This window comes from Bombus pascuorum, chromosome 8 (genome assembly GCF_905332965.1).
Source record: "Bombus pascuorum chromosome 8, iyBomPasc1.1, whole genome shotgun sequence".
NCBI classification, from domain to species: domain Eukaryota; kingdom Metazoa; phylum Arthropoda; class Insecta; order Hymenoptera; family Apidae; genus Bombus; species Bombus pascuorum.
This window is the reverse complement of record NC_083495.1, coordinates 13,975,302-13,998,736: the sequence shown is the minus strand read 5'-3', so window position 1 is coordinate 13,998,736 and position 23,435 is coordinate 13,975,302. Positions and strand designations below refer to the sequence as shown.

The 23,435-nt window shown below is 36.8% G+C and overlaps 1 protein-coding gene across 5 annotated transcripts in view; it reads left to right on the top strand.

The window, feature by feature from the left end:
* LOC132909865 (uncharacterized) overlaps positions 1-23,435 on the top strand; it is a 133,898-nt gene that overhangs the window by 89,794 nt on the left and 20,669 nt on the right. For 3 of the 5 annotated variants that reach the window (XM_060965009.1, XM_060965010.1, XM_060965008.1), the window contains exon 3: positions 7,865-7,957. In XM_060965009.1, the coding sequence (XP_060820992.1) occupies positions 7,865-7,957 (93 nt within the window). Of the gene's footprint in view, positions 1-1,480; positions 1,815-7,864; positions 7,958-19,579; positions 20,100-23,435 lie in introns of those variants that run through there. The other 2 variants (XM_060965012.1, XM_060965011.1) reach the window with 2 other exon arrangements.

Below are 23,435 nucleotides of genomic sequence, written 5' to 3'. Positions count from 1 at the left end.
AAAGGAACAAGACCCTGGTGCAAATTGCCGCGGGACGCTAAACGTAGAAATTGGAGGTAGATACGAATCGACACAGCCCTCGAGGGAAAAAAAGGAAGGGAATGAACGAAGGAGAAAGAGTTCCCAAAATTACTCATTCTTTCCCGAATCAAATTGCGTAACAATCTCGTAGCATCGTAGCGTAACGTAAAACGTTGTCAGTGTCGTGATGGGCTCACTCTTCTTCCCTTTCCCTTTACCCCTTTTATCACCCCTTCCTTCATCTTTTGTGTCACTATACGACTATACGTTCATCGGCGTCTCCCTGTTCCCCACCACATTGTGAGTCTTTTCCGTGGCCCTGTTCACCACTTCCCCTTTCCGCCCGTTCGAAAACCCGATTCTCCCTACCCAACCGCCCTTTTCTCCCTCTCTTTTTCACGTTACAACTGACCCCGGCCCTCTCACCCACGCTGCACTCCTCGTAGTAAAAATTATGGCTGTGTGTAGACTGTAGTAAACAACAGGGACGCACCCGTCTATATTTTTGTCAAGATTCTTCCTAGGGCCTTTATTCAGGTTGATGTTTTATTTTTTATGGTTCTTTAGGTTGAAAGAATCAGATTATCTAGAGTATTAGAATATCTACAGTTTATATGACATTTGATATTTTGTGGAAATTATTAACGTTCAATTGCACCCATGTTTTATTACACGTATTAATAGCGTGTGATGTTTTTGGCATATAAAAAACGAAAAAAGATCATCAATGGCGGGCTTTAAGTAATATCATACAGCTAGAAGTAATTTATCGTTCTCTAATCGCCAGTTCTCAAACTTCCATACGCTCGAAAACCCAATTCTTTACGTTTAAAAGCAAGCACAGGAATATCAAAGGACATCGCATATCCAACTTTTATGCGAAGACAAATATCAATAAATGTTATATTGTGAAAGACGCAATATTTGTCTTGACCAAAATTATCAATAAAAATCTCCAACGACACGCCTTTACTTTGATAATTCCCTGAGCAGACCTCCAAACCTATTCAAACGTTCCAAGATCAATCTTCCACCCTCAAGAAAGAAACGACTCCATAACACGCTAAAAACATCCAATACACGTTTATCTTTATCTCAGTAATTCCCTAAACAAATCTCCAAACCCGTTCAAACATTGTCAAACCAATCTTGCGCTGTAAAAAAGAAACGATTATACAACGTGCCAGATAATGCTAAAACATACCGCAAAACGTTCAATGTACACCCAATATGTAAACTAGGACTCTCAAACAGAACTCAATGAGCCTGCGTCCCTGAAGTCTCCAACTCCATCCAGAAACTTCGTATACTATAGCGTACTACGATCTTACTATACCTCGTACGACAGTGACTGTAGCTTGGTAGCACGAACGCAGGTCCGTAGTGGTGATCACCAGGTTTGGCGCGTTTCCCAACCTGTCCGCAGGAGTCCCATGGGCGCTGCTGTCGGCGCGGTCCGGTCCCAGCCCTATCCGGGCATTGTTGCACCGACGCCCGGCTAAGAGAGTACTTGTTGCTTTACGCGCGACCTTCGTGTATCGTCCTGTGCTCTCGTGTTGTTCATCGAAAAAGCAAAAAACAAAAAGAACGGCTGAATCATGTACAGTGTTAGCGTCCTTAATCCATTGAAAATCGATCGTGGATGATCTCGAGCAGTTGTTATCGGTGGACAGTGAAAGAAACGTCTCGCGACGCCCAGAGAAGGATCATTCGTGTTGGCACCGTGCCGAGAAAGGACGAGGATGAAGCAAGAGCAGAGACCAAGGAGGCAAGCCCTTTTCCAGATCGCCAAGGTTTGATTCTTTTCTACGTTGCTTCATGAAATATAGCATTAGATCGTTTGTTCGCTAACTTGCCCTTGGTTCCCGAAAAATGTTACTATGCTGCGCATGTTTATGCAGATTGGTACTTTTATAAAAACAGCTAGGGAAAAGTAACGCTCGCAGACGTTTGGTCCACCCGCTATATATCATAACAAATACTATACTTGCTCTCTTTTAATCGAGAAGATGCGTATTTTTGGTAATATAGTAGACACGTCTACCGTGAATATTCGCGATCTAAATATTACAAAATCCAAAAGTCGTAACAGGTAATGCGAGAACTGTGACGAAGAGAATAAAGCACAGAGAAAAACTAAGTTCGAGGACGCTGCTCCTCGAAATAAAGTATATTTATTATACGTTTGCATCTTTCTGTGAATTACCAAAATCAAGATATGTAGACCTGCGGCACACCTAGACAATGTATTCGTTACTAATGGAGATTTATAGCTATCTATGTAACTACGTTATCGTTAATTTTGCAATCATAGACCGTAGATCGTGTAGACATATCTGAGTGGTTAAGATCAACTTTTCTCGGATGCAGTTCGATACGCTGGAATAACGCATATACCGTTACATGTATCTCGATCCCGAGGCTGTGTACCTGTTGATTCGATGTCTGGTCGCGCTCGTTTAAATCACGTCGTGTATACTGGGCTTGCTTGTATTCCGTCCCGGAGGATTTGTTGCCTTGATACGTTTTGTAGTAATAGTAGTAGTAGTGGCGGCTTTAAGGTTTCAGGAATTTCACGCGAGGGATGGAACTACAGGGTCAGGTTGTGGTTGTGGTCAGCGGTTCGACTGTGATGGATTTTTAGAGGAGTGGAAATGTAAGATGAAAAAAAGGCAGGTAAAATTCGGGGTATAGTATATTCGAACTTCCAAGGATCGCTGAGATGTTTGTTGTATTTTGGGATTTATTTTTGTCCGTAAAATGTTCGGGTATTGATATTACGTTACCATCGATATATTCAATGTTCAAGCTGAAAGTATCTAAAGTTACAAAATCGACAATAGAATTTCATATTTGATAATAGATCGTTGAATCGCCGTTAATACGCATAAAAATGATATCGACTTTTGGAAATTCATATTTATGGACGCGTGAAGCTTTCTTTACAAAGTTTCTCTTACGCTTAATTCCTATAGTCGAACTCTCATGATGCAAAAATTAAGTAGGTTCTAATTTGTAATCTGCTAATAAACAAACAATTTGTACACGAGTTATCGAAGTATTCAACGTGGATCTTAATTGGCCACAAAAATATCCCAAGTTTGCAATAGCAGCTTATTCAAATCAGCCGAATACCTTAAACAATGCAAGAATTCCGAATAGTTTCACCGTGTCCCAACTTCTCGCGATCCAAACGAGGCGTTGTCACGTGTGAACAACTCTCGAAATGGAGAAAACTCGAGTTGGCACACATTTAATGGAGCCCGGTAGCGGCGGTCGTTTCGAAACGAGCGATTAAAACTTCGAGGTGGCCAATATTCCTGCGGTTTGTCGATAATAACATAAACGGTGGGCAACAGCGGCGGTTCATGGAATCGCAAGAAACTTGAAGCTATGCGGCGACTCGCGATCGATTTTCCTCTCGTTTTCCTGTCACTCCTCTCGTCGTCTGTGAATGAACGCGTTTTTAGAGCAATGCGATCAAACGCATTTCCGCGCCACTACAGCTTTTCTATTTAGATGTTTTAGCGATTAGTCCATCGCGTGTATGGGGTCGATCGCGTATGGAAATCGCGTGAAATTGTCGGTTACGTATGCAAATCAGATACGCCGGTGGGAAACGAGGCACTTTCGTGATGAAATCGATGACTTATATACAATACGCTCACCGCCGCTATGTGAAGTTAAAGACTTTTTTTGTAGGATTCTGAAGAAGTGAAGGGATCGGGTGAGAAGAGTAACATTATGACGATTAATTAGGTGTAAGCAGCGACTCGAAAATGAAGCAATTTTATAAACATTGTGGATCGCTTATGATTCGCATGGCATCACGTGGATTGACTTATGACCAATAATAATTGATACAAAGATGAAATCGCTGTTGCATTGTTAGAAAAATTTTCCGGTAGTAGAGCTCACGCTTTAATATTAATTCAGAAGTATGTATCATCTTTTTTCAAAAGAACGATTAATGATAATTTTGTTTCGCTTAATACAATTCTTTTATCTAGACGTTAAGAATAATGGGTGAACAATGAGCAGTAATTAAAAGCTTGGTTAAAATATTTAATTCATTCAAGAAAAAAAGAAACAAATAATTTTGTATTTATTTTGCAATTTTTAACAGTATTGCTGATATTGAATGTTATATTGTTAGTAATAATCCATTATATTGGCTGATACGATTATGAAGAGTTAATAAAGAAAATGATTGATAAGGGAAGAAAAGTAGACAAGCTTTCTTATAAAGAGATAAAATCAACGATTGAATTTACACAAGAGTGTCTTTTTAATTTATGAAGGATGCAAGTTTCCAGTTACTTGTATCTTTATTTTAAATTAATCTGTATGCAATGAAATTCCGTTTTACGGTATATATTGAATTATAGCATAACTGGAAAAAAGAAAATTTAACAAGGTTGCAAGTCTGTGGAGGAATAAATGCTTCTCTCCTCAAGACCGGTGCGTTTCATGAAGCAGTCCTGAACGAATGCTTCGGAGTCATGCAACAATAATTAGGTATTTAGCACAGTTTGCAATTGTAAAGAGTTAATGTAATTTCTATGAGACTTCCTTTTGCCGGAACGAGTTAATAAAAAGAAACGCGTGATTCAATTAAGAACAAGTTGAACAAATTTGGGAAAGTATAAAGATATAAATAGAGGTTTCATTGATCAGTTGAAAGGCATAAATGGTAAATTTGGAAAATTGTAAAAGTGGACAATTTTGAGATAAAAGTTTTATGACGCTTTTACGCTACGTTGAAAGATACCGCATCAGATTTCATTAAGTAAGAGGATATTGATTGATGACTTTCGCAATGAATCACTCCATCTTCTTGTAACAGAGCGACCAATCATCTTTACAAACAGAACGAGTAACTGTTACCGTAACGTTTCTTCATTAATTGCTTCACACGTTGATTAGTTGTCAATTAATATGTATCGAGGTGAGACCGGTAAATATTACCGTTGTTTTATAAACAACGGACCTATAGTTATTTCATTTTTCAACGATTTATCTCTACAAATTCTAAATAATTTTCTTTTTGCATTCTTGGGTAGAAAAGATAATTAAACATAAGAGGACGTATATGTATAATCTTCTAAAATTGATATAATGACAATGTCACAAAAGTTTCACAGAACTATTCTATTTGCTTAAATAGTTTTTGCCATATAATTTTTATCTAAATATTAATTTTACGGATAAATTGCCATTCGTATTTTACATCGTCGAAATACTCGTCTTCCTTTGACAGGGAAAAAAATAAAAGCTGCATTGAGGAGGGAAATTTATAACAACCAAATCGTGCACTTGTCTCTCGAGCACTGTATTTTGACTTGACCTGGAAGTCATGTTAATACGCTCCTACCCGTGGAAGGACCCTGGTTCACCTGTTGGGTCTCACGAGTCTTTCAAAACACGTCCATTCAATGAAAACACTTTCCCGCATATACGCGTACACCACTTCTGGATCTTCCTTTTATGATAACGTTGAAGAAAAAAGAGAACGCCACGGATCTCGTAATACGGAACATGAATGAGGCGGGTTCAATGGATTTCTTAGGTTATACATATCCTTCGAGAATATAATATCAGCCATTACTCTTACATATTTTATTCACTATTTATCCATATTATAATTAATCTGTGACTTTATCAAATATTTCTTTGAAATATATTTGTTAGAATTATTTATTTATGAATACATTGCGGATGGTAATGTATTTGTGACAAATTTAAAGGCATATAATATCCAGATATAATGAAGTATTCAAAATAGAATGTTATATCGATATAGAATAGAATATTCAAAGTAAAGTCGCTATAATATTTAAAATGAGGAGTGAAATAAATTTCAAACATTTTTTATATTATCTAGCTTAAATATTATTAATTTAGAATATTTTCCAGAAATATCGTACGTTGAAACGCAAGATACACGGAGTAAACCAATATTTGATGTTCTCAGTTTGCCACATTATCTCCAACACACTCATAAAAATTTCTGCAGTAAAACGAACAAGATCAAATTAAAGAGTTTCAAATCTCAGAATCTGAATTAGCTTTTTCTCTTCATTTCAAGGAACCAGGGCGTTACCAAAACTTGTTCTTAAGTAAATATTTTTAAAGAATTATGCAAACACACTTTCAATCACTTCTACATTTTGCTTAACATTTGTCCTCGACTCAACCGGAACATGGAGACGTTTGAAGAAAAAATTAATTGGAATTTACAACGCGTCGATTCTCCGTGTTTAATTGAATTAGCGCGGTTCCGTAAATGAACTTCGAATCGAATTAACTTCCAATAAATTCGGAGGGAACGCGACCCACAAAAGTAGGTAGCTAGCCGCGTTCCAGTCCCATGTTTCTTCCTCCACGCAAAAATACATTACAGCTAATTAAATCGGATCCATGATATCGCGATAAACACGCTTTATTGCGATCTCGAATTCTGCAATTAACTTAATTGCATGAAAGGCAATCTCTTTCGTCGTGTTTTTCGCTCGTCCAACAAATTATCATTTGAAGCTATTAGCCGAAAATATCGCGTTATTAGGCCATCACGATGTTTCCTCGTTTCTGTTATATTTCACGTTAACGTTACACAAAATTCCGCTTAAGAATTTTGAAACACCTTTTATTTTTATTATATAAATAGTATAAATAGAAGTGTATTTTATTTAATGAATTAATGTTGAAAGAATAATATAACTAAAGTGAACTAAATTTTGTTTTGTACATTTATGATTTTACACGGAGAATTATTATTAGAACTTCGATTTTGATTTTAATAATTTTAATGTTAACAGCTACACAATACAGTCAGGTGATATATTAATTTTGTTGCTTGATAATTTACCAAACGTAAGGTGTATGATTTTGAGGAGCACACCGGATATTTTAGCCTGTCAGACCGGAAAGGCGAAAATAATGTTCCGCTATGCTACAGGACATGGCCGCGGAAATTGTGATTTACTTTCCCTCGGAATAATAATGTGCTCATGATACTGTGGACTACTATCGTGCGTGGTCAGAGTCGCATATCACACAGCATGCTGTTGTATTTACATACTACTTCCTTATATTGCATGCACATCCACACCATTGTATTTTTCATTTGTTCGATATGTCCGGATCCCAGAAACTTATTATTAGTTATTATATCGCGATGAAAAGGAGTTGCAAAGATGTATGAAAATTGCGTATGAGATATAGTACGAACACAATTCTCTACAAAAATGTATAATATTCTAATCGTAGGAAAAATTTCCATTATACACGTCCTTCGTTTTTTCAACCCTGATTAAAGATTATCTGAACTGTTCTAATTTGATGTATATGAAACATAAAGAATATCTCTTTTGTTTAAAATTAGCAGGTACAAAATATTAATTATCATACAATCGACAATAATTTGCAATTTGAATTTTTTAAACAGAGGTACTGAATGACTAGAATTAAATTAAATACGAATATAATACAACTAGTAAATAAATATAGAAAGTATAACAGAAAATAAAATAATTCAATTCCAATATAACTTCAATAAAACATAGAAATGCTGTAAATTGGATCATAGAACGGTATTCCTATCGATCTACAAAAAGGTTATTGCAGAAGGTACGGAACTATAAAACTTCCGTTGTTTACAATGCTCCAGGAGAAAATCCACGAAAATATACTCTACAACTATAAAATATCTAGTTTTCAGAGCGAAAACCTCGCTATGGTATTTTCTCAGAGCTTTACGATATTTTGTCAGCGTGTACGAGTTATCGCCGTGGCGCGGGCTCAATTTTACACGCCTTTAAAAATTCATTTTCTCTTGTTTCAGGTGTTATGGCACCTCGACATCTTTCGGCGCAGTTTCAGGGAGCTTTCCGGGCACGCCTGCATGCGGGAATCCTGCATCTTTTGCGCCCTCAAGGTAAGCCAGATGGATCTTTTCCCAACATTAAAACGAGAAAAAGAGCGGGAACCTCATTAAGAACCGAGATCGTAGGACATGGCTAAATGCGTTCCTTGAGAAAGAACCTGGATAGTAGGCTGTCTTTCGTCACCGGATATTATTTACTAAAGCCCGTGATGAAACGGACAAATTGTCCGTGAAAAAAAAGAATTTTCTGAACGTTCCTTATTTACCTTGCATCTGTTTTAATGGAACAAAATTACGTTGTCCTACTTGTAGGATTGGTAGCAAGAATGCGTGGAATTGAATTTATATTGTTAGTGCCTTAAGTTGTTATCTTGCATCGATAATTATATTTTATATATTAATGTGAAAGTTAATTGCAAGTCGTAGAAATTCTTGCGTTTAATGTTTTGTGTTAATGAATGCTTTCTTCGAAGATAGATTTATGAGATTGATAATTATGTTTTGAGTCGTAGATTGGAACGATCGTGATTATATCTTGTGATAGGCGATCGAGTAGTTTTCAATATTATACAAGACTATATGTCACTGGTGCTCATTTATAATTTTGTAATAACTTTCTTATCTGAAGTAGGAGTTCAAATATTTCTATGTATCACAAGGAGAAGTTACTAATTATTATTACTAATCTTAAGTAGAGGTATACAAAATGGAGAGAGTATAGGAAGGGCTCGATAAAGAAGCAAGTACTTGCATAAGTGCTACTTTTTTAAAAACGAATGTACACATAGTATCTTGTGATAATAATGATATCTAGGTTTTTAATGTTTGGAAGCACCTCTCTCTTTTTTAAGTTTTACTTTTGCTTTAATTTTTTCCCAGAGATTGATTATCTTTAGCTTATCTCTCTAATTATCTCAAATTGAAAATTTTATTTACATATATCCTTTGAACCGAATTAAAACATAAATTGTTTAATCATAGACACAAATATCAATCTTCCTTATAAAGCTCGATAAAGAAGCAAGTACTTGCATAAGTGCTACTTTTTTAAAAACGAATGTACAAATGATATCCTGTGATAATAATGATATCTAAGTTTTCAATGTTTGGAAGCATACATAGGTCTCTTTTTTAAGTTTCACTTTTGCTTTAATTTTTTCCCAGAGATTAATTATTTTTAGCTTATCTCTCTAATTATCTCAAATTGAAGATTTTATTTAGATATATCCTTTGAACCGAATTAAAACATAAATTGTCTAAACATAGATACAAATATCAATCTTATAAAGCTACACTCTCAAGAACAAGATTTCAACTTCCTTCCTGATTCATCCAAACTAAACTCTTCTATTCAATTAAATATTAATTGATCTCTTGAAAATCCTCAAAATGACACACGATCCATAGATCAATCTAACAGAGACGATGATAATCCTAGGCAGATCTCGGTATCATTAAAAACTGCCTTGACATCTTTACGTATCGATGAGCTTCGATGATTCGCCAACAAAAGCGGACAGCCTTGAGTGGTTTTCGCGTGCAACGGCGTGTCAGAGACTGTGTCGCATTGAGTGATCTCGCTCGTGTGATTCCCTGGCTCCCACGACGATAATGAAAGCGCCGAGAGGGAGGAAACGGGACGCTCGAGATAAAAGTGCATACTGCATAGCCTCCGAAGCTCTCTCGAGAGCTTCAGACGAATAAGGATTGCCTTACGGTTGCCGTGTACCGTGTCCACTTCATGTTACAGCACCTATCTCCCGTAGGTAATCTAATCTTAAAGAAAAGGAGTACCTCTCTCGGTTTTATTGCCGCAGAATGAAGGTTGATGTTTACGTCGTGCACATTGTGGCATTTGTCATAAAACACGAAACATCTTGGAAATAATTGTAACATTTCTTAGAAAAGCTTTCAGAGACGTTTTAAGGAAAATTTTGAGATTCTTCGTGGTACCAAGTTCGTTAAAAAATTAAAAAGGTTGCAAACAAGATTTTAATCTTTAGTGGATGGAGAGGAGGTCGAATAATAACGTTGTTACGTTATTTTTTAATAATTGATTATAGATTTCATCGAGATTTTATTTTAGGACCGTAGTGTCATTTGTTATTTTAGTTTTGTCAGAGAGAATTCAATGATATCGGCCGATGACACGATGCAAATTGAAAAAAAAATATGATAGCTGATTCGAGATTGATTTTCAAAGATTCCTATAGCGAGAACTTCCAAAAATGAAAAAGGTAGTATTAACGATATGTAGTCATTGAATTTTGACGACGATCGTCACAATGTGGGAAAATATAATATTTTATAAATAAAGTGCTGTGACATTAGTCTTTCTTGATCGTACTCTCTATTTTTGGATAACAATAATCTCTTACTATACGTACGCATATTCACGATTTCAACACGAATGAGTTGCGGTTCTCTAGGTTTTGTAGTCTCTCATTGGGCTCACCGATGAAACCTGTTTGTTCATTAGTACGAAGGTGAAACTGGTAGACTGAAACTGGTTCTTTTAAAGTGTAATTGTTAGTTCTCCTAAGAAATTGTAAGAAAGATTTAAAGTTGTTGAGCAGTTCCTGCATCGCTGTAACGACAATGAATAAAACTTTATTCTTCTCGCATGCCAAAAGAACATACTGTCCTGAAAGGATTAAATTTCCAACAAACGATATCAAACCGTCTCTATAAATCGCAAATAAATCGTCAAAATCTTCACGTGATCGAAATATATTTGCACATGTCTCGTGCAATTGAACTTCGACAGAGGCAGCGATCGTAACGGACTCCCAGACCTTTCTCCTGCGAGAAACACGTTCTCAGGTGTTCTGTGATTGGTCGAAAGAGCGGAAAGTTCCCCTCCACGTCATTACAGGTTCATTGTAGTAAACGCACAGCGAGTAACACTTCTTGGAAACCCTCGTCCTATGCATGAAACGAAACGTCGCGTCCGATGTTAGGACGTGAAAACCAAAGCGTTGGATCCTCCCAAGTGTTCTCACGGGGTTAATTAGCAATCTCGTGAGTTAATTGCCGGCAGGCAGAGGGTACCGTGTTTCGAAGCAAGTTCGCAAGAACATGTAGGCTATCCTCGGCTTGGCAGCGCTGTATAGTTTCGTGTGTCTCTTTGTTGCCATATTCTTTTCCTTTTGTTCCGTGTGATTTTGGATCCAGGTTCTGAAGTAACGTGTTGAAGCTAGGTCTGATATATTGTATTGTTTCTTGGCCCTTTTTTGGGTGTCTTTAAACGATGGGTTAGACGATTAGGAAGCGACCATTAGGCAACAGAAATAGCGAATTGGACAGTTAATGATTGGGTTCTAAAGATGGTACTAATATTAGAGAGAGAGTTTAAGGTGAAGGTTAGGATTAATGGAACTTTCGTGCAAAAGTTTTCGTTTTACTCTGCTTATATCCCATTGGTGTTGCCACAGTGGCGTTTATAATTTGATGACTGAAGCAATAAAAAAGGAAAAAATGGAAAGAGATAGAAGGCTACTGTAAATACTATAAATAAATTTATAAATATTTGTAATGTTTTGTATATGCGTTACTCGCATATGATTTATATAAAGGAAGACACTTATTACACGCTCTAAAAGTTAGGGTAAAATCAGCAACAAGTCTCCAAGATGTACCAAAGGTTTTAATTTCAAGTACTGATAGTGTGACACACGAGCTACCCACAATTTCTAGGTCAAAAAATTAAGAAGGATGTCATGCAGTCCTGTCACGTTATGGTACATAAGCATCAAATATGAAAGTTTCTTCTGAGAAGAGGAAGTATCCCTGCATACCAGAGAAGGGGTACGTGTACCATCCAAGAATTCGACCTGACATAGCTCACGATGATTCACCAGAAACGTATTCGAAGGATCGAAGCTTCTTCAGGGTTAATACGAAGCGAGACGACCCCTTACTCACCATTTGCGTTACTTCTTTGACTTTACGACTCCGAGACCTCGCATACTTACATCTCACCCCTCTAAGGCATAAATATTATTACTGTAACAAACGATTATTTAACGATATTAGACCACAGCTTGCCTTCGAGCTATGAGGTACTTACGCGAAACAATCTCCTCTTCTAACGAAGCTGAGAGCACGTATAAAATGTTATTTCACTTTATTTGTTTTCGATTCCTAAATTTTAATATCAGACTAACACAAATTTCGTAATTCACGAAGAATAAAATATATGACTAAAAAATAGGAAAAAATAATAATTTAGAAGATTTCAGTATAATTACCATTTTCACTTGCAATTTTATCTCAAAAAAAAAAATCGAAACTTTTAAAAAAGAGTACGACCTAACGTCGGTGTTATATCACTGTCTAAAATTTCCCCAACTATTCACACAGATATTTCCATTAAACGTTAACTTTCTTCTGAAACTTATCACGGCACATAATGCTTAAACGCGTACTAAATACATGGATCGCATTATGTTAATGAATTTCTGTTATTATGCGAGCACGAACGATCCGTTATCGATGCTATCTGGAAGACAAACGATTAAGAGCTATAGCAGTTACTGTCATCAAGGACAGGAATAATGGCCAGTCATTTCAGCTATTGGGAACTATTATCAAAGACGGTCATTCTTAGAGTTGATTAGATGAACAGTTATATTCTGCTAGACCCTTGTACGTAACACTAGACTCCATGGAATTTGCTCTCATTTTGTCCAGCCTCGAGAGTACGATTTGTGGCTGTGCGACGTTGCGGCTGCACTGGTTACTAACACCGTGTAACTTTATTTCCGGACGTCTCGAATGATTCTCTTGAACTTGCACCTTCTGACTCTGCAGAAAATCCTCCCCACTTGCTTCTTCAGCTTCGGGTGCACGTTGCACAACCGAAGTAATTTTATTCGAAGAATTCTACGAGTTACGAGTTATAGATTCTTTTGCACGGAAAACGAATTTCTAACTTCTGCGAAGTCAGTAATATTAGTAAATATTAACTTATCGTAGAGAATCTTAGATCATTAAGAGCCTTACAGTACATTACTTTTGTTTTTATCGCTGGTCATTTAATATTACAGTGGCACAGTTTTCATGGTACATGGTCAAGTATTACTGAGATTTTTGTCGCTATTAACGACGCTTTTTAAACAAGTGTTTTCTTTCTCAAGGAAGCAGATAAATTCTTCCTGTTATCGTTTTTGGTAGCTAATGGTTTTTTGATGTTCTGCGAGTAAAAGGTGGGTCAGTTTTTAGAAAGTTCATGGTCGAAGATCGTGGTCTAGCCTCACGCAATTGTCAAAATCGTGGCTTCCATGTGTAGATCTTGTCCTTTCGGAGGAATATACCGGTATTCGTTCTATTAACTTCGTAATTTCGTCATGGTTTGAATAATACATTAATAATGATTAAATAAGCTTGATTTTGAGTACGTGAATATAATTGCACACCACGATATTAATCGTATCATGTTAGTAATTATACGTAATAAATTTCGCAACTGTTAAAGCAACATACCAATTTCCTGACTGTGTATTACTGATAATAACTATGATAATACGGAGGAGAACATTTTATAGCTTGCTCCATTTCATAATAAACTGGTAAATCTATTTATCAGGTAGCAAGTATTAGTCACTCATAAAGTTAGGGAACCATTTATGATTCGAAGAAAAATCAAACGGTATAAATGAATTTCCTTTTTTAGTATTTTCTTTTCTACGCTAACCTGATAATTAATTTCCGCTGTTAAGGCGCACGTTGTACTCGTAGGCGTCGTATCATTTTCCGCAAACAAGTTCGCTCGTTCCAATATTTTAAACTCGTATCTTACAATGAAAGTCTCCTTATCCAGCTCCATTCGCTTCTCGTTATTATTTAATAACCACGAAACGTGGGCAGCCACGCTCGTACGCGTAACTCAAGTAGTCGCTTGAGACGCGTAGGTTTCGTAGTATGTATTTCCTTCTTCCTAAACAAAATAGCATATTATACGAAGTCTCTGCACGAAACGCTTGTTGCATGAATATTTAAACAGAAACGATGCTTCCTACGCTTCGAATCTCGACGATCGTCGCCGGAAACCACGCTCGCTTTTATCGGCTTCTCCAGAATTTCTTCACGATGATTTCGTGGATTGTTTTTATTCGCCTACGAAATTCGTTGTTCCAGACGTTGATAAGAATATTAGGTCTTTAATTTTGCCCTGGACTTCCAGTTTTCACGTTCCAATTTTGTTCTTGCCTCAGCGAATAAAAAAGGCTTTCGATATTTTGACAAAATGCTCAATGCGATTTGAACGTCTGAATATTTAAAAATTTGAATACTCGGATATTTTTTAATCGAGAATTAAAATATTTGGAGATTCGGAAGTTTGTACAAGTTTGATAACTTGTAATTTGGTTATTTGGCAATTTGAATATTCAGAAGCCCGAGTATTTGAAGACAGTGGAATTTTACATATTGAAAAAGTTGTGAAACTTTGGAGATATCGACATTTGAAAATTCCACATATTAAGAATTTCAAAGTTCGAAAATTGAAGAATTCAGAGATGTGAAGATTTCAAAACTCGAGGATTTATAAATCATTGAATGAACGATCAATGGCAGAATAATGCTACCACCACGAGTGGACGCGATTCGGTCAGGTATATTCAAGCGTAGCTGCGACCACTTTTTCCGTTCGCTATACTTTTTCGTGCCGAGGCTCTCGTAGGCCCCGTTCCTTTGTGTGTTGGTGACACAGGACCCAATCGTATCTTGTACATCGGGGCCTGGATACGTAGAACTGGCTTTTGTCCCAGTACTCGTAGTACGGGCCTCTCGTATTCTCGTACGATTCACGTACACCTTCAAGACCACACGGAACCGTTCCTCGTGACTGGAGTAGTTCTACGAGTGGAGCGGTGGACCGCAGGCAGGGGCGTACAGAGTAATTTCAACGCGTGGTCGTGTAGAAGCTGGAGCACAGAGCTTGCTCTCTCATGCAAATAAACTGCCTGGCCCAACGGGGCGAGTCGTCTCCTTTTTTGCACGTCTCTGTCGTTATCTAGAACTAAATGTCATATTACATTTGCATAAATGTTGCAAGCAAACTGCTCAGATTTTCTTAATCATATAGTAATTTTATATTACGAACGTATGAACGTTTGATAGGGCGATATTCTGCCCTGTTCAGGGAGTTACGAAGTCTTTGCGTTAATAATACTAGAATTCATTGTTTGGATATGAAAATGGGGTAATAGGAATAAAACTTAAAGGAACATAACGATGATAGTTCTCAACGTGATGGCTTCTTTTCCTTTGGTTAGGATTACCGGCTATTAAATAATATTTTTTGTACTTAAAGCATTATCGAAGTGGATAAGGATAATGTAGTTTAAAAATTCTTGGAAGAATAGGTACTCTTTGATAGTATAGTTCATGTTGGTCGGAATAGTTGTTTTAGGGATTTATAAAGGGGATTACTTAATTGTCCAAGAGCTGGATTTATTTGTTCTTTGCACGTGTAGGTTACGCGTGGTAGATAAGGAATTGTGTCAGCGTGTTTTATGTACCTTGATAACAACGCCTCGGTGATTAGAACTTTCTCCGATGATGTAATTCTTCAGGTTTAGTTTTAGTTACCTAAATCGTACATGTTTGCCAAGAATCACTTTGCTGTTCCATTTCCTTGGTGAAGAGTTAGATTACTTTTCATTTTTGTAAAATTTATACTGGGAATATTTTCTATTTAGTATACCAGTTAGATAAAGTACTTGCTTGAATTTTTGAAAATTTAGCTTGATTCTGTCTGTGTTTTAGAGCTCATCCTTTGATCTAACCTTCGCAGCAACACCTGTTCCCAGCCCCCTTTTTAAACACATGTCCTGGCCCTACAATATTCTCCGATACGAATCATCGTTGTACAGACACAGGTCACTACAGAATTTTATTACAAATTCATTCTCCTTTTATTAACTTTTTTCTTTGACAAAACAATTTTACTACCTGCTTTTCGCATTTTGAAAACTTCGATTAAGTGAAATGCCAATAAAACGCAATGAGAGATAATAATTCTTTGCTTATTCAACGCAAATTTAAACAAACCCAAACTTAAATAATCCCCGAATTCAACAACAACCGATCTATTCAAAATTCTATCTCTCTAAAGTCCTTCTTTCATCCAGCTAAAAATCCTCCAATCTTTAAACCAATTCAGAAACTAAATAATTCAGAACGGATACGTGAAAACTATTGTCAATAGTTCACCGATCCGGAAGTTTACCAAACTCTTTAAAATATTAAAAAGCAAACAAAAAAGAGTAAAAGTGCTTCGAATAAAAATTATCCAATCATCGAACCATCTTTTGCAGAATTTTTTAATAATCAAACCATCGCTCGAACAATTCCAAAATCTCTTAGCGAAATATTAATTACGAAAGGAATCGTTGAAACAAGAATTGTCGAATCATCGAGCCATCTCTCGAAAGGAGCACAAATCTGGAGAAAAGAGGCCACCGAAGAGCCTCAGGAATACAGTCCTGGTTGGGCCGACGGTCGACCAGGTTGGTGAACGTAGGACAGCTAACCAGGTGACGTCATTGGCTTCTCGGATCTATGTAGGGCCCGTGTCGTCGGTAGGGGAAAGAAGAGGGGCCAGCGTGGCGAGAAACAAGAGGAAGAAAGACGAAACGAAGGGTGGGAGTTGTTCTCCGGCACAGTGCGAGCCGCTGCTTTCAGGTACGAGCGCACGGTGCCGCGTGCAGGTAGTCTCGTGTTCGTCCTCCACGTTTCTCGACGCGATCGAACCTTTCCGCCCGATTCAACACGATTCCTCGATCTTTAACGTCAACCCTCGCGATATCCAAACGTATATTCCATATACTGCAAACATCGAATAGAAGAGTGTTGAAGCGTCAAACGTTGGTATTGTGCTTCCTTCGTATCGCGGGTTGTTTCGGTTATTTTCTTCAATGAAGTATAAAAACGAAATTTCAACGCGTGAAAGATTGGCGAATGTAAAAATCCATTGCATGGAAGAGGGTTGTAGCGTGGAATGTTGATACGGTGCGTTCATCCTATCGCGAGTTGCTTCGGTTACTCCTCGATGAAGGATAAAAAGGAAGTTTCAACGTGCAAAAGACTATTGAATTTAAAAAAACGTCTTCGGAGAAGTTGATGTTGTTATATGGATCTTTGTAATGGCAGAGTGGATGTTTTGTAGAGGTTGGCGAAGGAACAAGTTACCGTTGATCGTGGTTTCATAGTGTTTACGTGAGCTGGGTCGGCTGCATCTTAACGGAGGCAGTGATTTTTCTGTGGTTTGACGAGAACGAAGGAAAGCCGGAGATTTCTTGGACAAGTAGCTTGATCGCTGCCAAGTGCGTCTTAGATTGTTTAGAGCGAGGCTGATGCGTCGCAGCTAAGAGACAGCAGGATTGAAACGTTAACCGTAAAACTGGCTTCTTAAAATCTTTTCTGGGCTTTACACGTCTATCCAGGAATCTTTTATAAAGATTGTAAAGCGAAATTGACTTCTCTAATTTCTATTAAGGAGAATTTGTATTTGAAAAAAGATGTAGATTGCTCTTTATGTTTGAGAAGATTGACAGACAGATATCTAGTACGTTAATAATTATTCTCAAGAATCTGTGGATCTGAGATTATTGATCGAGTTGTAGACGTTTATCATCGTCCTTAAGTTTCATCAAGGGGAATTTACATTCGAAGAGAACATAAATAGCTGGGTACCTAATACAGGTTTTTCTTATAAATCTATGAATTCTCGAGTGTTGATCGAGACGTGCCATCAAGAAATTTGAAGAAACCATGTCGGAGAAGGAACGGAGCACGTGGCACGCTGAAGTGGAACGAACGAATCGGGGGAGAGACGCAACGAGTCGTTAACGCCCGGAAGAGAGGTTTCCTACCGAGTCAGGTAGAATATTCTAAAACGCTTCCTCGTTATTACGAATACAATACTCGATGATTTTCTGTATTCAATTAGAAAAAAAATGCAAAATTATTAAACATCGTATTATCGTGAGCGGAGAAACAGTTTTATCAAAGAGAATCTACCACGCTCCCTCGAAGAATATTTATCTTGGAAGAAAAGTTCCCAAGCTAAAGGGGAAAGAAGCTATGCGGGATTTATTCAGAGTGTGAAAGACCACTAAGCTTCGTAGATCGAAGCGGTGACTTCACTTGCCAAACGAGTTTATGTTTTTAATCGAGTCTACGACTCGTCTGGCAACGGGTTCTCCCTCGGTACATCCGGCATGCAATTGCTGGATACGAATCCTCCTTGGATATTCGCGGAGGATCATCTACCGGGCTCCCTTTCACGACGTGGCCACCTATTTCCCGTCCGTAAAAGCGTTTCTTTCTTGTCTTTGTTTCCGTAAAAAACACCAGCCTCGTGCCATTCAACGGCTACGGATATTCTCGTCAATATCGTATCCGATAATTTAAATATCGCTTGATACATTGGCCCACACGTAGTAGAAGGTTAAATCGTTCCAAATTTTCCAGCAAACACATTGATTTATAGAGTGATACTAAATTGAGAGCTACTAGCGAGGAGTAGCGTTGAGAACAGTCGAGGAGTGGGAATTTTGATTAAGTTGTCCCGAAATCATTCTTAACTTATGGAACGATGGTAAAGTAAGAAATATCAGGGAAAGTAAAATAATACTCGAAATATTTGTAAAAGATGGAAAATTAATAATTGAATTACTCGAAACGTCGCAGTAAGTCATTTTTAATTGAAAGAGAGACGCTGAAGAAGCTAAAATAGTATTAAAATTATTTGAAGAATAAAAAATATAATTAAGTTGTATCAAATCGATCTTAATTTAAATATATCAATTTATAAAATAGGAAATACTAAAAAGATTAAGATAATACCCATCGTAAGTAAAAATCTTGATCACATTGAGCGAAAAATTGCAGTAAGTCGATACTAAACTAAAGATTACTAAAGAAGATTACTAAAGTGATATCAAAAATATTTAAAAAGTGTGAGTTTTAATGAAACTTGAATTTTATTTTCAACGTGAAATTTTTATATATATATATATATATCTTGTGTTGCTGTAAACTATAATAACATTAGAAGAGAGGTAGAAAGTCAATAGGAAGAATTACAAGGTGTTATCGGAATCGTGAGGAAAAAAGGGATCGACGAGGGACACAAAAGGAAGAGAAGGTCCTGCGTGGCAAGTGCAACGAGCGGATTAAGCGAACTAACGAATCGCGCGTGTAGACACTGCAAACAGAACTATCTCTCCGCGAGAGGATCAGAGAGAGGAACCCGGCAGAGTGAGAATTTGTATTTGCTCGTGACCAGTCGTAGAGACATGACACTCGCCTCGAACGTCGCTCTTATCTCGATTTTCAAACGCAATTCCGCGCTGGGTGTGTTTTCACCGTTACGTGATTCCGTGTGCTTTGCGAACTTTAGAAGAATTTCGTTGACTGTGCGTTGAGTCCCAGCAAATTTTTTTAGCAGAGACAATCGTGTAGGTTTTACTGGCAAAAAAACAACTTTTTCAATTTCGATATACCTCGAAGATTTATTATTTACGCGACACATACGACAGTTAGAAGGTTGTAGAAGAAAATAATAATTGAAAAGCAATTTAAAAAACTGTATGAATGTGTGGAATAAAAGTGAGAAGTGACTAAATGAGAAAAACAATTACTATTAAATGTTTGAACGAATATAACGCAATTTAAAGAACGTATAATATATTCAACTAAAGAATGTGTGAACATTCTAAAGAAGTGACTAAAGAAAATAGACCTAGTGAATTTTAAAAAAGGTGACTATAAAATGAAACGACGAAGATCACGTTTCGTTTTACGGACTGAACATCGCAGAAGAAAGTATAATTAATCTCAAAGGATTTCTGGAAGAATATCGAAGCGAAGCAGCTCCTTGAGCATCGTTTAGTAAAAGATGAGACGAGTAGATTCGAAATGATTTCAAGAGGTGACGTTTTAAGATGAAACGAAGACACTTGTAGCCAGTTTCTGCGGTCGAGAGATATTGCGGAAGAAAATGTTGAAGTGGATAAAAGTTCGCCAGGACGCGTCGGCGACGCCGACGTCGCTCGATCACGAAAAGAAGGACGAGGTGGTGGCAAAGGTCGAAGTTGAAGAAGCGGCGAAAGAAGAGGAGGAAGACAGTGGCATGGAAAGGGAGGACACTCCATCCAACATCGAGTTGAACGATCTACGAAAAGTATGCTAAATCGTATAATTAACGCAACATTTCCTTGAAAGATCCAGTACATTACTTTGTCACCACTTTTTGGAAAAAAACTAAAATTAGTTTCGACTTTTATCCTGTTGATAGTTGAAGATCAAAATATGCAAATTTACAAGCTTCTTTGTTAAGATAAAGCGTAGAAATTTTGGATTTTCTTACAATTCTCTTGCGTTTCTTTATGATCGTTATTTTCTTAATGCATTGTCGATTTGCCAGAAGGATGACACAACTAGGAAATGTAAATTTCTTAGGAATTCCATTTGAAATAGAAAGTTTGAAATAGAAAATGATTAATAACTCAGTCATCTAGTCATGAAAAAATTCTTTTTTTTTTTTTAAATTATCACTCTTTCACCGCACCAACGACACAGATTCATATTCTGGAAATGTTGTCACGTAACTTAGGTCTGGATCTGTCAATATTTTTTGTATCTTCTTAAAGAAAGTTAATGGACACGTCTTTTTTTCTTTAAAATGCATTAAGACTGGCAAGATAAGAATTAGTGGTTCTGTGCACGGAAGCATTCGAAGCAATACACATGGCTCCTCTTTAAAATGTCGTTAGCGTTCGATTTCTTGCGCTCCTAGCACTTGAGCAGATTTCCCATACCATTCACAATTCTGTCTTCTTTCGTCAATTTTTGGTATAGAGATTGGACAATTTCTAACTGGAATATTTAAAATGGAATAATCAGTAAACCTTAACTCGTAAGAACTTTCAACTCAAAAGGGAGCATTTATTTATTTCTACTTTTAATACAATACAATTCTCTAAACGCAGTATTAAATACGAATGCCATCTTTTCATAAAACTAAACGAACAACCTCTTCATCGATAATTTCTTCCAAATCGCACTAAAAGTAACTTTCAACATTCTTCTACTCGTACTCTTACGAACTTCAATTGAAATAATTTTCAAGTGTCAAAAAGCACATCAAATGAAACTAGTGTGTCATTTTCCTGTAAATCAAGCTCGCATTGGATATCTATTAATTATACTCATCAATAGTTCCTTTGAAATTGCATCAGAAAGAATTTTCAATATTCTTTCACTCCCATACCTATAAATCACAATTAAACCAACCTTCGAGTGTCAAAAAGCACTCCGAACGAAATTAGTCCATTGATTTCCTATAAGTCAATCTCTAACAACTCGTTTTAACCAGACTATGCGATCAATCACAATTAAAACAATTTTCAGATATCGTGAAATACAGCGAATGAAATTAGTCCATCTATTTGCTGTAAATCAAATTTACGTGATAAATCTTAGAACAGAGTCGCTTTCATTGATCGATTTCACTGACGCGGCAAAGTAGTTTCAGCGAGCGGGCTAGTTTTTTTCAACGTACCAGACTAACCTGCTTCCAACAGGTACGATACCTTTGTCGATGCACGTGTTGGACGTCCAGACAGACCATCGTCGTCTTTACGTCGACCAAAGTAAGCAGAGTCGTGCCATATGTGTCACATCCATTGCCGCCGTCTTCCTCTCGCGGCACTATATACTCATCGAACGACTTTCATTGAAAAATTTCACCAGGCATTTGCGGTTCTTTGGGTTTGACGATAGCGCGTGCATCGAGTTTCCTTGAGGCAAATAGGAGTGACAGTTAAAGGACAAGGTTTGCTTTCTCTTGATTAATAACTAGTTTTGTGCCGGATCTTGGATAGTTAATATCTTGAACCGCAATAGTAGAATTCATTGGAACTCGATTTTCTGTAAGATTTCTATGACGACGATTGGGTTTCTATCGTGTATTTAAAGTATACTAGAGATTCTTTATGTCTACATTTGTAACCATTTTTGGTTGATATAGTTGTAATAATTCATACTAATGGATGTTAGTCGTTGTAACAATTATTCGATCTTTGGTAGATAGTGGGAAGAACAGGGGAGGAAATTCTGGCAAATAGGATATTGATTACGTTCTTGTTTCTATTATCAACTAGGTGAAATAGAATTGAAATGAAATAATTAAAGAAATATAATTAACAGAATCATTGGTTTGCTCGTATGTAGCAGACCGATTCAAAGATTAGAAGAATTAAAGTAAAATTTATTATACAAAAAGCCTAGTGCATATATCAAATTGTTTCTTGTGAAATAAAAGAAAGGTATAAAGATTAAATTCTACTGTTTCTATGAATCAAGCTTACAAAATTTTTTTACAAAATCTATTAATTTTCGTTTCAATTAATACAAAACATCAAGATCGTAACACTTTCTATCCAATTTATAAATATATTTACCTTCGTACTTCGTAATGAAAAGTCTTTACGATTCCTGCTATTACATATCAGATATCATTTTCCATCCAAAATCAAACGATCGATCGGCCGATCATCCCTCACAAAGAATCTTACGCTATGCAGCTATTACACGGTTGCGCAGCGCTGTTTGCTTTTTTGTTTTTTCCTTTCGTTAACATTTTTCTCGTCGTTGCGTCTGGAAGTGCTGCACGCGTTGAGCAAGCAGCCCGAAGCGGTGCGTACTGCCAACTTTCTACGTATGACCACCGATCGCTCGAGAATTAGTTACGAAACTAACTCGTTTGCCATAGTCTCGCGCGAAATCGCCATTTATTCGCGGTATTTTTGCACAATCTTTCAGAGAACACATCTTTGGATACGCAACACATACATGACAAAAAAGGCTATTAACATATTCAGCGCTAAAACATTTTTCGTAACGCACTTACTCACGCGTCTAGAGAAAAAGCTTCGTTTACTAATATGAAAATCTTTTTACCGCGTATTTATAAAATTTATGCCACATGTGGTATAGAAATGACTTGTTTATCGGAATCTGCAAATTTCTGTTGCTACGTTTTAAGATAATAATGAAAAAAGTGGCAAGATATGGTGTACTATGCCATAGTGTTACGTTAAATAAGAAACTACCCTAATTTATTAAAATTCGAATATTCAACGTTTCGAAATTTTTATTTTTTTGATATTTCTCGAAACACGAACGAACGCACAATGCAACGCGATCTCGCAATTTAACACGATCATTTACATTTTACAACATTTTTACGAAATGTAATTTCTTTATCAAGATTAATATATAAGCGATATTAAGTCTGAAAGTCGTGGAGAAACGATAACAAGTAAGTACATAATAAATTTCTAGCGAATTTAAATGTTCAGAAATTTATAGAATGCATGTAACATGCAAAAGTAGATGAGACATCCAAAGTAAAATATTAGAAATCTAAAGGAGTCTTCATTTAGTTCGTATAAGTTTCTTTAGCTGCATTCATGAAAATACGAATTTGCATAAACGTTCTCAGTCCATAAACAAC